Source organism: Lycorma delicatula, chromosome 9 (assembly GCF_047948215.1).
Source record: "Lycorma delicatula isolate Av1 chromosome 9, ASM4794821v1, whole genome shotgun sequence".
NCBI lineage: Eukaryota > Metazoa > Arthropoda > Insecta > Hemiptera > Fulgoridae > Lycorma > Lycorma delicatula.
The window spans coordinates 20,586,490-20,604,099 of NC_134463.1; the positions used below are offsets into that span (position 1 = coordinate 20,586,490).

The 17,610-nt window shown below is 27.4% G+C and overlaps 1 protein-coding gene across 1 annotated transcript in view; it reads left to right on the forward strand.

Moving 5' to 3' along the window:
- The window catches only part of LOC142330029 (kinesin-like protein KIF19), a 106,145-nt gene extending 90,620 nt beyond the window's left edge, over positions 1–15,525 (forward strand). The window contains exons 12-17 of the mRNA XM_075375042.1: positions 268–419; positions 1,564–1,660; positions 4,008–4,124; positions 6,067–6,205; positions 9,852–9,959; positions 14,493–15,525. Of these exons, the coding sequence (XP_075231157.1) occupies positions 268–419; positions 1,564–1,660; positions 4,008–4,124; positions 6,067–6,205; positions 9,852–9,959; positions 14,493–14,727 (848 nt within the window). The 3' untranslated portion in view covers positions 14,728–15,525. The remainder of the gene's footprint in view (positions 1–267; positions 420–1,563; positions 1,661–4,007; positions 4,125–6,066; positions 6,206–9,851; positions 9,960–14,492) is intronic.
- The last annotated feature ends 2,085 nt before the right edge of the window (positions 15,526–17,610 follow it).

Consider the following 17,610-nt stretch of genomic DNA (forward strand, 5'->3'; position numbering starts at 1 on the left):
ATACAATCTTCATGTGTAAATTGTATCTTACATCAAGTCATCTAGTCATTGCAGTTACAGCACTAATAAACAGGCAGGAATTTATTTTTAATGGAAAAAATACATTTAAAACGCACTAATTTATAATTAGGTAATTCTAAAATATAACATACAAAAATAATACCACAAATAACTTTATTTTAGTACTTGTATGTAATCCATTTATTTCTTAATGTTAAAGCCATATTAAATGTAAATGATCTGTTTTTATTTGTTAAAACAATACAGCTGACTGGAATGACAACAATGAATTGAATATACATCAAGCATGGTCTGAATTAAGTTATATAGAGCGAGAACAAGAACGATATGTTGCTTTGAGATCTGCAACAGTCAGAGACCTTGACCAGTGTAGACAGCGAGCAGCACTACTAGAAAATGTAATTAAGTTATCACAGCCAGAAAACGCACTATTTTTGCACAATTTCTTACAATATTCCTACACTATTTTTTTCTTTTTTTTTGTTATTAATCACCTGAGTGTTTTGGTAAGATGGTAAACTAAATTTTAAATTACCATTTTAAAAACATTTTAAAAAGCAGCAACCTGGAAACCTGAAGAAAGTTTAGCAATGACAAAATGCCAGTGGTCTAAACCACACTTACAAAACCTCATAAACCAGTCATATAGACCATCAAAATTAAATAATTATAAGTGCAGTTGGTATAATGATTATGGCCCAGTGTTGGTATTTATTGGTGATTAACAACCATAGCAGTTAATGCAAATTAAAATACGGCAAAGAAAAATTTTCAGTATTATAATGAATAGGTCCTATAGCACATGTTTTTAAAATAACATATAATTATTAAGTTTTAAAAATACACATAAAAGTAATATAAACAATGACAAACTACAGGGGAATTTTTGCCATGATTTGCCTCCATTTTTTGTGACTTACTCATAAGATAAGTTTAAAGGAAATTTAGGCAAATATGATAAAACTGAAATACAAACAAAAGATTTTCTGAAATAAATTATAATCCTGAAATCCCTATTTTTATGAAGTACTATTAAGTAATAGTTTGAATTAAAAAGTCAATAATTCTTTCTCAGATAGATTCTTAATAGGTAGGTATACTAAAACAATTTTGGCAGCAAATGATTTAAGCCTTGAATAAGAAGATCACTGCACTTTATGAATCACATGCTTTTCTTTCATTATATGATAACACTACCTAAATTGATAGAATGGTAGCCACTCAACAAGAGGAGAGCAACATCTATAAACCAAAGGATCAGGTATAATTTATAAGCTGCAGAGCTAGAATAATAATGTATTAATATCAGAACAGTAATATAGAGTAATAATTGTTTTAAATAAAAATCTTGCTTCACATGTTCAAAATTTTATAATTATTTTTTCAATTTTAGTAGAATTCCATAACTAACTGCTATTTAAAATTCCCTAACAAAATTAGTGCCCTTCAAAATTTAATGTAAAAGTAGTCAATTTTATTTATGATGCAATTAAATCAATGTAATATAAAATTAATGTGATCTTTACAAACTTTTCATTTCAGGAACTTCCATCAAAATTAGATTCAGATACTGAAAGGGAGTTATTAAGTTTATTATGTCGTGTACATGAACTAGAAGCAGATAAGATGGCATTACAAGGTAATATATTACGCTGTAATTATTAATTCACAGTACAGTTAATCAGTTATTTTTTTGTTTCATTCCCATACATCAGTTTAAGCAATTGGGACATATGATTTGGATATTACTACAATACACTTATTATTTCATTAGTAATCTAATTTTGACTGAAGTACACCAATACCAATAGTCAGCTGGTATTACCAGTAGTTAGTGATATACAATAATTGGAATAAATGCAATTAACCACAATAAGAAAACAAAAGGATTGACGCAGTATACATAACTGCGAATAAAATTACAGTATTCTGAATATCAGACCCAATATTATTCAGATAACGATTAAGAACTCAATCGTAAAGCTTATACTTATTGGGTCCCTCATTTATTGGATGTTAATCAGCGATTTCAATGTAAAAAAATCACATTACAATGCTTAAAAGATACTAAAAATTAGAGCTAAGATATCCTGTAGAATGTTAAAAATTATAACAAAAAATTGTACCTCCATGTCGAAATCAAAATCCTACAGTATGTAACAGTATCACAGCAATTTAACTAAAAAAATTAACCAAAAAAGAGTACCATCAGCAGGTAAAGGATGGGTAGTCTTCTAGCTTACAGAATCGAATTACTATTAACTAAAATTAATTAAACTGATTTAATTAATTAATTAAACTAATTACTATAAATAAAAGTAAGCATCATTCATTGAAAACTGAATGGAAATTCTATTAAAAGGGCACAATCAAAATTCCAGAATGACAGGAAAATGAGTAAAATAAATAAAATAAAATTATTACTGGATTCAAATAGTAGTCAAACTAAGCTCATTTTACTTATTACAAATATCCCTCATATGTGTAAAAAGTTTTAGAACTTCCTGCAATGTTTTATCTCTGACATAAAGAGTAACTTAAATGTTAACTAAATAAAGTAAATACTATAAGTTCATTAACTGCCTTTTTAATTTTACGAATAGACTTAGTATATATATATATATATATATATATATATATATATATATATATATACACACACACACAGAGTGATTCAGAAGGAAAGGGAAATAATATTGGAACTGATTCTAGAGCATAAAATAAGGAAAAATGTTAATACAAACATATCTCCAAAGACACTTTGCTATTAAGGTACAGCTAATTAAAAATTTCACCCAGATTTCCATCTCCCTGGTGAAGTTATTGCAGAAAACAATAAGCAATGACTTGTATATTACGATGATAAATACTTACTTTATATTAAGATGATAAAAATACAAAAAATAAATAAATACTTTAGTACTTTAGGTTAGGTTAGGTTTTTAGGTTTTTGTCCTAAAAACCTAAAAAAATTTGTTTTTGTTACCAGATTTTTCTGTTTTACATTGGATATTATAAAACTATGACAGACACAGTTCTGAGACATGTTTTATTTATTTTTCAGGTCAAAAACATAAGAAACCATCAAGTTTACCTCTTATGTAATGCCTTAAAATTTTCTCAAATATTATCTCGTGTATATATATATATATATATTAGAGGGTTGGCCAATGACAGTTTACCCCACTAAGACCAATAAATAAGCAGCTGCCTTGTTGTTACTAGAAAATTTTAGTATTATACTACAGATACAATCAAGATAGTGCATATATAATTACCCATGAAAGAAGGAATAAACAGTAATGAAAGGAGAAGAGCAGAGGATGGAATTTTTAATCCATAAAGAGATTGCATCTGAATTGGGTAAAATAAGGGTAGTTGTTTATCTTGCCTAGAACCATTATTGCCCATAAATTCAGCATGACCTTTGTATTAATAACATGTTCTTTTCTTTACTAAACAGTAATGGTTGCAAGCAAAATACTACAATTTTCTTTTTTTCTTTCTATCACAGCTTAAAAATGTTTTAACTAACCTCAGAGATTACACATAGTAACAACTATGTCAACTAAACGAGGATCAATTGGCAAAATATAATCAAGTTCCATACACTCTGTATACATAATTCCATCTTAAAATTCAGTGTCAAAAATACAATAAACTATCAATAAGCAAAATGAATGGCATTTGATAAAATATTAACAAATCATTAATTAGCTTTTTTAAACACTTTTCACACATTATACTTGTTTTCAATGACGTGTGCTAATACCTACTATAATTTCTGTGGTTCCGTATTATGACCTAAAATAAAAGCTAACTTGTAATACAATCCTTCTTAACCAATTTTATTTCGGTATGACTGGTTTGGACCCTGAAAAATTTCAATAGACCTTGACCAAAGCCTACAGCATTATCATGTAGAAATAGAAAAAAATCATTAATAGGCATAATATATGAATGAATGTATTATTTAATTATTATAGGTGAGCGTTTAGTAGAAAGTCATGAATTAAGACGTAGAGGTGAATTGTTACAAAGGTTTCACAGACAGCAACGTATTACTGAAGATATTATAACAAGACAACGACAACTAATGGAAGGTAATGTTATATATTACTACACTTTTTTTAATATATTTCTCAAAAATTGAGTACAATAAACACTTACAAAATGTTATTCCTACAAATTAATTTTAGCTTATTGGAGAATTTATATATATATATATATATATACAATAACAGCAATACTAATTAACTGAAATCACATTAAAAGAAAATTAGAAATGTATGTACATTAGAAAATTAATATTAGTAATAAAACTACTACAAGAAAAAAGAAAACAATTCAGAAAATCTAAAAAAGAAATTACAATAATACTAGTAAATAAGTAAAAAGATTTTCTTTTAAACAGGCAATTTCTCTTTTATAGTAATAAAAATATATAATAACACATTACAATTATAATAATAGCAATTTCAAGTATGATACTCAATATTGTTTTTTGTGCATTAATTACTATAGTTTTTATAATTAGCATATTTTAAATAATAATTTATATTCTTTAAACTAAAAACAGTTATAACAAGAGGATAAAACCTGACTTGAAATAAAGATTAAAGGAGGAAAAATAATAAAGGAAAATAAAGAAAGCTCTAGAATAGTAGACATAGAGTTAGTCCAATAAAAGCCAAAAAAAGATTTGGCTTTTATTGGTATTAACTCTATTTTTAAATTGTACATAAAAAGAAAGACAGAAATTATTTACAATCAAAAAGCAAATTTAAATTATAAATAAATATATATATACATACACATACATGTAATACACACACAAATTATTTTACTTGTACCACTTAAATATCACATTACATCTGTACTGTAACCAAAAAAGTAAAAATACTGCAGAAATGTATAATAAAAGTAAATAAATATAAAAAATAAAGAACAAAAAAAGTTGTTTGAATAGACAGTTTATTTCTATTTAAAAAAGCATAGTAATCTGCAAGTTAACATATTTTATTTTTAAGGAACAAGTTCTCATTATCAGGAGTGATAATCCATTATTTTAAAGTGTGGTGATTAAAATGTAATACAAATAAATAAATATATTTACACATAAAACTTATAAATAAAATAATTTGTTATTAACAGAGATTAAGAGGTTTTTGAACCATAAGTTTACATGCAATCACAATAAGTCTGCCATTGCCAAATTGCATAACCATGCATTTATGTTTGTTTATGTAAATGTGTATTTTTTTTTCACTATTATATCTTCATCATCAACGGGTTAATAAAACTACCTGATGATGGAAATCTGTTGCTGAAAAATGTCATTAGGTAGAAGAGTAGAAGTTCTAAATGGATTAAAATTATATGGTATTCATAAAATAGTTAATGAATTAATTAACAACTCTAAGATTATTTAAAATAATTACATTTTTTAATTGTAATAATAATAATAATAATAATAATAATAATAATGATAATAATCAAAACTCTCTTTTAATGTTGAAGTTTGAAAGGTTTGAGATGTTCCAAGTATAATTTCAATTTGACATTGAAATCTTACTTAAAAAAAAAATAAAAATAGAAAAATAACTAAAATCCTTTACTTAAACTTATAATTAATTTATTAATTTACTCTAAATTATTTTTTTTTAAATCCATAATAATCATTTCTGATTTTAATGGTAGGGTAGACTTCTGCCTTTCAAATGAGTTAAGTTGAAAGCTGGTTAGTCATGATATTTTTACATGAAAAATATTCCATTTTCATTGACACAATTCTACGCACAAACCTTCAAGCTTCAGTAGTGAGTTAAGAATTAAAAAAAGAAAAAAAAAAACCGAAATAAATAGAAAATTTTAGGTCCTGGTGAGGATCAGTCAATTATGCATTCACTATTCCTTATAACTGCAAAGCAAGCTATTATTGTACAATCATTTTTAGTAGGGCAACAAAAGAAAAAAAAACAATACAAAAAAGTATAAATAACTTATAATGAATATATATGTAATGACAAACTTTTTTTCTTACAGAAAGTAGGATATCACTTCCCAATGATTTACAAGAATTGTACAATCAATATCAAAAAGAAATACACGCCACTTCGTTTAGTTATGATACAGGTGGCTTACCTTATCCTTCATATGATTCTCTTCCACCTATCACAAAAGAGTAAGTATAGATTATAGATATTTCTATTATTATATACAGTGTAATACTAATACGACATCACAACTTTGGGAACTGATTCTGGGCTTTAAAATAAGAAAACAATACCATAAATATACTGCACAAAATCTTAATTTTTTTTCTGTTTACCACTATTTTAATCAGAAATTTTAAGGTCCTGATTTGGCTCTCTTAAAGTAGGGGAAATTATAACCAATTCAAAACTTGAGTAATTTTTTCCCATTTTGGAAAAAATATATATATATAAAAACATATACAAATATAATACAAGCATCAACGTACTATAATTATTTCTGTTGTTAATCAGATACTTTAAATTGTATTTTTATAAATTCTGTGTCACACTGTTAAGAATAAAGTACTTTTAATTCTACATAAGAAAAAAACATTTGACAAGAATGTACAAAGAATATTACAATATTAATAAATCGAAAAATGAACTGGTTATTGTTTTCAAACTTTCACACTATTTTATATTTCCATTAGGATAATCATAATCAATTTGAATGTTATTTTCTGCCTTCCTAGCACTATCACCCTAACTTTCGTAGTTGACATGTTTTGGATCAACTCCAAATATATATGTACATATATATTGCATTTATTTATACATAAAGCATTTATTTATACATAAAGAAACTTTAACTTCATAGAAAAATCTTTAAAAAAAAAAAATCTTTAAGTTCATAGAAAAATCGTACTGGCTCTTAGAAAACTTTAAAATAAGGAGAAATGTTCTGATGCAGAAAATATTTTCAGAAAGGAAGATAAAAAGATTGAAAAATGTGGGATTATTTTGGAGACACTTAAAGCTATTGGATTTAAAATTACTGGTAGAAAGTGAAGAATATACAAAAATACATGCTACTAAAAAGCATATAAGTACTAAAACACCAGAAAGACTAGTTGATAACATGTTTTAGTTAAAAAAATAATTGATAAGTTAAGAAAAGACTCTATGGCTGAAACAAAAAGAAACACTTAGGTTGAATTTTAGTCTAACAAGCACCTGCATTCCAATAGGTATAACAAAACAACTCAATGAGAAAGGAAGTGTAAAGCACTGTCTCCCTGAACTTTCAAAGTAAATCTAATACAGGATGCTTGTTATTCTTGAGAATTTTCAATATCAGTTTATGTCTCGTATAAGGTTGCATACATTTGGTTATAACACATTACAAGTAGACAAGACAAATGATAAAATTGTATGTAGATCTTAACAAAGATAGCTGCATTTAACCTATCTAAAAGAAAGTAAAGGTTAGTAGAGTTTAGAGGAAACCATGATGCAGTCATAAAAATTAAAACAGATTAAACCTAAAGGGAATATTCAGTATTCTACATACGAAATGTACTACTTTATAAGAACACATTCTATAAAACAAAATGAAAGTAAAATACCTATAAAGACATGCTTCTTAAACCAGTGTCCACACATTACTGAAAGTAAACAAGATTGATGCAATTTCCTTCTGAATGAATATGGCAGTTAAATATTTTTTTGTATTTACTTATTTATGAAATTGCAACAATACATTTTTGAAGCATAACTGGGACAGGTTGGCAACTGTCTGAGGTTAATCTTTGTAAGAAATGGACTTATAGCTTATTTATATTTCAATTTCAATTAATTTGAATTTTAATTTCAATTAGTCTTATAACCTAAATCTTTAAAAAGGCAATAAAAATATTAAAAGAAAACAAATACAAACTTAAAATCAGACAGTCATGTACAACATGAGTAGTATTCTAGGAATAGCTGGAGAACACTTGTACTGGAAATACAGAACATCATGTGTTTGATTGTTTCTATTTTCAGCAAAATCATACTAATACAATAAAGACAAAGGAATGGGATTGTATACAGAAGCAAAATAAAAAATAAGCCCTGCAAAAAAGTGGCACATGGCAATCCCAACTAAGTATTAAGAAGTTGAACTTGATTAAGGTAGTTCTAATAAACGTAGCATTAAAATAATTAGTAAAAGAATATGAGGGCACTAAAGGAAAAAGGAAAACTATCCATAAGTTTGCTATTATTTTCCATAATATTCACACACACACACACACACACACATACACACACACAAATGGATATAAAACACTCATTTACTCATCAGTGGCAAAATTAGACATTCCAATGCAGTAATTAAAACATATCATTTTTTATGATTCGAAAATAATTTACTTTAACATATAGAAAAAAAAATTAAAAATAGAAAAGAGAGTCCTCAGAAAAATACACAAACCTAAAAAGGGCCAAAATACTTATAAACTAAGATCAAATAAAGAAATCTATCAAAATATTAAAACAATAGAAAAAAAATTAAGAAAAAGAAGATTAAAATTTCTTTGACATATGATGAAGATGAATGAATCTCTAGACTGAACAAACAAATCTCTGATATAATTTAGAAATACAAAAACCATCAAAGTTACACCAAAACAAATAAAAACACAAATGCAAAATTTCAATCTAACTCAGGAATGTATCTCATACAGAGATGAGTTTAGAAAGGTCTCATATAATTTGAATATACCTGTGGAACAGAAAAAGGCCAGTTGTAGAAAATGGACGGGAAAAGAAGAAAAATCTAATTAGAACAGATGAAGGAATTCTGGGAAGAAAGAAAGAACTAAAAAAAATATAATTGTATGATTCTTTGATGGTTTATTCGCACAAAAAAAATTTGTTTGGTGCATTTTATAGTTTTTAACGTCATATTCTACAAGATTACATTTTTGGAAAGTTTACAGTCCTTGATTTTACCTTAAACCACACAGGAAACATACATTTGTGTTAATCCACAGATTTTTGGGGAAAACTACAATGTTTCCCCCAACAAACTACATCAAAGATGAAGTGATCAAAGATTTCATATATCCCAACATCCTTGGAATGGGATCTACCATTGTAAAGTATCAATAGAACTCAAATAAGAGGATAACTATAGAACTCAAATGAGGAAAAGTATCATAAAATGGGATATTTAATGAGAAAGAATGATTAAAATAAACAAGGAACCAAACCCAAAGAACTCTGTGCTCCTCCAAGAAGTAATTGTCTATCCTGTCCACAATTTCTCAGAAAATCAAGGCATTTCTGTTCAGACCAGAGCAGCACATTACTGATCAGTAATGTTACACTTAACAGCTTAAATATATATTTTTTTAATAGCTACCCACACAAGAACACATACAGAGTTCCTAGAGGTAAAGCTTTTCCAACCCCCCTTAACTGCATGGCATAAGAAAATATTGAATTGTACTACAAACTGTTCCTCACTGGTGTCCAAAAAATAAATAAATGCAAATTGTTAATACAGCTAGAAATGCACCGCAAAATGTATGAACTGGTTGTACTGCTAATGTTAAGGCATATGATAAGTTAAAATACTCATTTTTTTATGTATATATATTCATAATTAAATAAAATAATACAGAAATTAATAATGAGAAATGATAAAGGTTTAAGAAATAAATTAATTCTAAGCTCTAAACAATAAACTTCATCAAGGATTTTTTTAATATACTACTTAAGATGCTTACACTACCATTAAAATAAAGTATCAATAGAACAGAGTATTAATTATATTTTTATATCTATTTCTTACATGTATATTATCAGGTCAGATGCACTATTTGAACAGCGTCTAAATACTGGCAGTCAACCTGACAGATGGAATCAACAAAGAAATATTGATTCATCCGATCTTCCATTAAGAACATCAACAGGGTAAGTAAATAAAATATAGTCAAAAGATACTGAAGTGGCCTTCTTTTGCACATCAAACACATATTCATTATTTCAAGCATATATTTGAGTGCATATTTATTCATTTGAGCAAGAAGTAGTAGTGTGACCATATCTTAGACACTGGAAACATCGCCTAGGGTTAAGAATGAATGGCTGCACTTGAATAGCATTGTAACCTACTCTTATTTTCTCTGGTGGTGTGGGAAGGTTTAAACATTTGTATAAGAGAGGGAATGGAGTAGGTTCTCCATTCTGCTCTGATGTTTCATAATCCATCTTAACTCTACAACACCTTGGGGGCAAAGAACATCTGTAATCTCACTAATATAGATTTCCAAAAGGTTTCTGCAAACGATTACTCCTCGGCTGGTATTCAAGGATTTGTGGCATATCGCTTTCATGTCAATACCACCCACATTGGTGAAATACAAGAGTGATAGACTCTGTTCATCACTAAATGTCCAAGCAGTATCGTTCTGACCCTCAATTTCTTACTTTTTTGTGGAACCACTTGAGCCTATTATCACTTTATTTATCAGGAGAGGTGAGATCTTTTGAAAGGTGCCTCCTTCCTAATTGTTTTTAACAACAACAAATCTTGCTTTCTCATACTGTGAACGGGATGCGTCGTCAGTCACACTGTTCTCATCAATAGAGATTTTATCCTTATCACAACGCTGAATAAGGTCTTTTCACATGACTTCAAGTGGTGGTTTTCTCAGATGGACACAAACCATCAAAGGAGTTACTTGGGAATTACCCACAAGTATGGAGGCAATACAATACCACCTCTGCAGAGCCCATGTGTACAGAGGCTTAAGCTAAATACAACTGGTTTCATCCAGGTGCAGAGAGGACATCGTTCAAGACTCACTACGTAGAGCCATGCTACCATCAGCACGATAGTTTCCACCTTGGGTTATGATGTGTTTTGTAGGGTATTGCAATATCACCGACTAAGTGTAAAAAGAAACAATGTAGGATATTGTTGTGTAAAAGTAAATGTTGAAATTCGTGTAGTGTTCTTGGTGTAGTGTATGTGTATAGTTTACACTATACACATACATAAACTACAGGGTGTAGTTTTGGAAGAAAAGCTGCATAGGCTACAGCCACGGGTATGCCAACCCTCAAGTCTTAAGGAGAAAGACTCCCGTCGGGAAAAAACTAGATCAAATTTTTTATTAACCTCTTATGTATCACATAATTTCTGTCTCAAACACTTTACTAATAAAACTGATTTTCTTTTATAATATTAAAAACATTAACAAAAAAAAAATTAAGACGTAGAAATTTAAGAAAAATAATAATACTGTAATTTCTAAAAACCTTTTGTTATTTTATTTTAATTTTATTGTACCCTTCTCCTACCAAATAATATGATGTGTATTGTCCATATTTTAAGAGTTGAAACCAGTTTTACTAGACTAGAAATCTTCTTAAAAACTGAGCTTTCTCTTAATATTTCTATTTTCAACGTTACCTGTACAATTAACTTGAATTTATTTTTACCCACAATGGAACGGAGACAGTATATGCATTTGGGGTAAGAGGTTGTATGTGTATTTGTGAATGTCTATTACCATATTCCTTATAAACCACTGGATCAATTTTGGTGCAGTTTTTTCAGTGTAGGTTCTAAGATATGTTTTATGGTTATATGCCACCAGGGGCGCTACAGTACATGAGTTCTCTGAAATGGCTGGGCTGATTTGATGTGGTTTTTTGCATTGCATAGATATCACCTCATTGCATTACCTATGTATAACCTCAGAGCAGGTTCTTAGTTTTATGGTTATAAGCAGCCAGGGGGCGTTGCGATAGATATGTTTCAAAACAGCTTCATAGGTTTTTAAAATTTTTAATTTTATCACTTGCAATAAATACTGTATTAAAATTACTTAATTCTACAGGGGAATCTTACAAATATTTTCCCAGATCTTATAATCAGGGGAACTTAAAAAAGACCTAGCAAGGTCATCTGAATGTTAACTATATTTATAAGGAAATTAAAACAGGAATATCCAAAAAAAAAGAAATTCTGGTCTTTTATAAAGACTTCATCATTTTGAAGCCCATCAAGGCAAAATTCAAAATGTTCATCTCTTGGCTTTTCTTGTACTTCTGAAAGAAAAATTACAAAAACCAGCAATACCAAAACCTGCTGAAAATATTTTAAATTGAAAGACAACTACTGCTTTCCAGATTTTTCATAAAACTGTTTAATTCAGTCTAGTCATAAAATATATTTAACAAAAAAAAGTCTACTTGGCTCCTAAGTAAATCGAGTTCACTACTGTTATATTTGTTTTCTTTTCTTTACAGTCCATGCAACAAAAAAAATCACATTAATTTCACTTTTATATGACATTAAATAATTTTCTGTAACCATTTTACCAAAAGTTCCTTTATACTTTGGATTTCTTTGCAGTGAATATTTTAAACAAAACAATATTATTATAAAATAGTCAATGTACTAGGTTTTAAAAATCTCTTAAGCCATAATTCACATTTTCAAAAATCAATTCATGAAATATCACAAGCCTATATTTCTTTTAAAAAATTTATTTTGCTGAATCAGTTTTTGATCATATTTACTTTATTCCTTACAATTCTTCTAGTATAAAGGGTTTTTAATTACCTAGTTCTTTATGGGTTATCTAAAATAACAAAATTTATTTTTTTAAATTCTTTTTTATTTAATAAAAAACATTTTGGGAATATGAAAATAATGTTCTAACCCTTAATAACAAAGACTAGTTAGAAATATATGATTAAAATTGTAGGAAATGGTATTTGTAATGTCAATTTTCATTGAAGAAATGAGTGGAGGTTGTGGTATGGTAACAGATTTTGTGATATCAGTTTTTGCAGAAACAGATTTTTAAAAACACTTCTTATAGAACAATTGATTGACTACAGAATTTTTCAGATTCTGAAATTTAGGTGCCTGTTCTAAATCTTTACTTACACTGTGTGAGTGAGTTAGTGAGGGGCGCATGCATGCGTGCATGTGTGTATGTGTGTGTGTGTGCATATACACTCATACTCTAAAATAAACATATCAGTAGTTCTGTGAACAGACCTTTCTTATTTTATACTGAATTTAACAAACTGAGCCCCACAATAAAATTAAATTAATAAAGTGAAAACAAAATAATACACAAACAGAATTGCTTTAAAATTTGTTGTTCATAGTAGTTTAGTCTGTACAAAAAACAAACTTACTTTATCACCAACAGTAGGCTCTGTTTTCAGAGACACCAGTCACCACTGATGATTGTCAAGATGGTACTTCCTCTATATCTCCATTTAATCTTTTTATTATTATTTTGTGAATAAATGTGGTGTCTAAGGAGTAAACAATAAAAAAAGTTTACAAAAAATCAATATCAGAATATATATATATATATATATATATAGTGTTCTCAGAAAGGAAACATACTATTCAATAGTCTGAGAATGATATGAGAGGCAAACATTAAACTTAAAGATGGAATAAAACAAAAAAAAAAATGAGGTATCTAACATTCAGATGCTGAAAAATAGACTGGAAAAGTGAGTAATGTCAGGAGTGGGAGGACCATTGCTGGCTAAGAAGTAGAAAATTTTACTTTATCACACAGCTCCATCACTTCCTTAAAAACAAAAAATAACAGTCATTACTTTTCAAATAGAAAGTTTTATGGCAAATTTATACATATATTCTACTTCCCAAACATCAATAAAAATTAATAAAGGATTTCATAAAACTTATAAAACAAAACTGGTCATAACTCTTACAAATATACAAACAGATGAAATGTGAAAAATTGTAGTAATAACTACAGCAACAAAGCTGGAAACTATTAATTTAGAACAATTTTAAATTAAAACTCAAATATAAAAATTTAATTTCTATCACATTTACAGTTTTTATAAAGTAAATTAAAGCTAACTTATTAATTAAGTAATGTATTTTTTAACATACACTTTGTTACAAATTCATAATTTTGTAGATTGTTCATTATATAAATACTCTGAACTAATACTAAATTTAATTATAAAAAAAAATAAATAAATTCTTCAAAAGACCATTTGTTTTATAATTATATACATCTAATAAGAAATTTAATTTCCAAATAAATTTAAAAAATCTAATTTCTTTGTAAACCAGAATGGAATGAAACACCTCAGAAAATAATTCCATATTTTATGCATGAAGTTATGACATCCTTGTAAATTGGTAATTGGTAATTCATATTCAGTTAAGAGATTCCAATAAAATAAATCCACCCCAATAATTTTTCTTATAAATCATATTTTACTTTATTATGAAAAGAAATCGAAATAAAATTAGTTTTTCTCTTCTATTTAAGTTAGATATTCATGAGCTGAGTGTAAATATTAAATAGATTGAAGTATAATATAATCAGTTGAAATAAAATTAATTAATATGATTTAATTTTTATGTTGCTGGCTATTAGTTATATTAATTTATGTTATTAAACAGGTTTTTTTTTTCATTTGCAGCAGCTCAGCAGCTTCATATGACTGGGAATCAACATTGCCACCCTTAAGAAATACTACAAATAATGGACAAAATATGACATCATTAAATCACCATACTAATCACCATAATAATAATAATAATAATAATAATAACCATATCATGAAAAACACCACCACTACAACAGCACTAATTGAATCGGCTAACATACCACCACCAATTTTATTTCCACCAATTACAAGCAGTTATCATAACTGACTGAGAGCACAACAAATGAAAGGTTACAATAAGAAAACAAAAGAACAGAAATTCCATCAAAAATTACCAAAAGGTCATTTTAGTTTATATAAAAGATCTTAATTATTCAGAATTAATTTTAATTAAATAAGTTAAAAGTTTTATTAACAAAAAACAATAGTAATGGATTCACGAAACTAACATTTTTAGTTTATAATTTCAAAAAATTTAACAATAGATTATTTAATACGAGATTACAAATTATATAAAGACTTTCATTCTCAAATTATTTAGGTAATTTGCTACTAACAAGCAGCAGGGTTCTTTGTTTAGTTAAGAAAGTGTACTTAATCCAGGATGTGTTTTAATTAGATCTATTAAGAACAAAAATAGTAAGACTGGAATAATTTTTTTATCCAGAAATAGACTTTTCTAATTTTCTGGGCTGGAAGTAACATAAGTTATTGACAATAATAAGCTGTAACTTAGCTTTGTCAAGACTTGATTGTTTGATCTTCTACAAAAAAAAATAAGCAATCTTCAGGTGGGTATTATGTTATCAAACACACTACAAAACTGTCACTCTATTAAACAGAAACATTTACATTCTTCAGCATAGATTCCAATTATGATACAGAAAGAACGGCATATGGCATGAAACATGATATACAAGAATCAAAAAAATTCTTATCTTTTACTGAAAAACAAAACTATTTTATAAAATCATAACTAACTACAACAATCCATTATCAAGTAATCTTTATTAAATAATCTTAATAACTTCACTGTTTGTCACAATAAATATCATTTGTGCTAAGATTTAGGGGTTTTGAATTAATTATTGATAGTCGTAAATTATGGTAAAAAGAATAGTTTTTTACATATGTAAATTATTTTAATGGTTTAGACTCAAGATCAATTGTAAACCACACAATTAACTAAAAAAAAAATTTGTGGATAGAGATAAAAGTTCCATTAAAAGATGATAATATTGTTTTAGGATTTTGAAGATTTCATAATTTAATAAGATAGATAATAAAAAATTTCTCAGTGATGAAAAGTTATAATGGTAACCAATGATTAATACCTGCACTAAAGAAATTTATTTACAAACTGAAAAACTCATTCATTCATTGACTAAATTAACAAAGAGCTTACATACTTTTATATATAATTAAGTAAATAATAATATAATTATCAATAGTTAATTTTTCTAATAAGTTATTTAATTAAAAAATTGTTAAAAAGTTCAGCAAACATACTTTATCCTAACACAGGATAGAATAAAATATCTTAAGTAAGAAATGACCAGATTAAGTAAATAATTGCTAAAATTAATGCAGCATGTTTGCCTGAGTGTACAAGAAATTAAAAATAATGGAAAATAGGTAAAACATGGATAAACAATTAAGACTGAAACATTAAAAAGTTAGTTTCATAAATTTACATGAAGTTAAAAGAATATAACTGTGAGACTCAAATTCTTGGTACTTATTTCCTTTCATCACAACTACATCTTCAGAATCGTGGCAATAGAAAAGTAATTCAAGTAATAACATAAAGAAAAAATAACATTAAAAAACTTTGAATTTATATTAGATTCTTTTTAATGTTTTAGTATTGATTGTTTATCCATGTTTTGCTTATTTTCCAGTATTGTTAATTTATCACTCAGGCAAACATGTGGTTTTATTAATTTTAACAATTATTTACTTAATCTCTTACTTTATTCAATTAATCAATCTCTTAAAATTATGATATATAAATAAAGAATGACATACTTTTTAGTGATAACCAAAGCTATCATCAAATCAATTAACATTATGAAATCATTTTTACCTAATTATAAAACAAGAACAATTACAGAAACTCAACATATTGTAAATTTCATCAACGCAACTAAATAAAATTATACTACCTCCGTAACCTCACTTCAAATGAGAACACTTGTATACCGATATTTACTCCAATGTTACCAGCCGTACAGAACGTATACAACTCAAATTTAATGCTCAACAGATGTAAAGTTAATCATACAAAACAGTCATTTATTTTTTTAGTATTCTTACATTATAAAAAATAAACACAATACAAAAATAAAACAGATGAAGCATTTACGTTTTAATATTGACATGTAAGCAATTTAAGGTAAACCCATTTCGATAGGAGATTTAGTATAACACTTAGTAAAATGTAGTACGATCTACAACCGCTATAAAATTTAAAACTTTTGAGGCGGTTACTTTACTAACCTACAGCTTTTAAATAAGTTATAAATCTGAACCAAAAAATTAAATATAGATTTGTTTGCTATAATCCTGATGGTACTCAGAAATTACATTTTCGGCTTCAATAAACCTAAATTAGGCCTGCTGTTTATATGCTGCTCGCAGGGGAATTATACTTGTTGAATAACTTAAAAACGTAATTAGATTTAATATTGGCAAAAAGTTGTACTTGTTTTTTAGCCAATTTACATAATCACAACCTTCTAATATTGCATTTATAAATCTCGTTTTTTTTCATAGAGAATATTAAAAACGAATCACTGAAAACAATTCCATGAATAAACGTACTGTGTTATCATTTTTAGTACGAGGAAGTGTTGGAATCGCGAAAAATTTCAGATTTCAACGGAAATTTCCATTTTGACCATCCCTAAATCCATTTTGACTAGTTTCGGCGTGACGTCTCTGTGTACGTACGTATGAATTTCGCATAACTCAAAAACGATTAGCCGTAGAATGTTGAAATTTTGGATTTAGGACTGTTGTAACATCTAATTGTGCACCTCCACTTTAGAATGCAGTCGACTGGACCAAAGCGTCCAAAGAAGCCTAAAATAAATAAAAAATTGGATTTTGGACTTTTTCTTAACTGCAGTAATCAGCCTTCGTTGAGAGC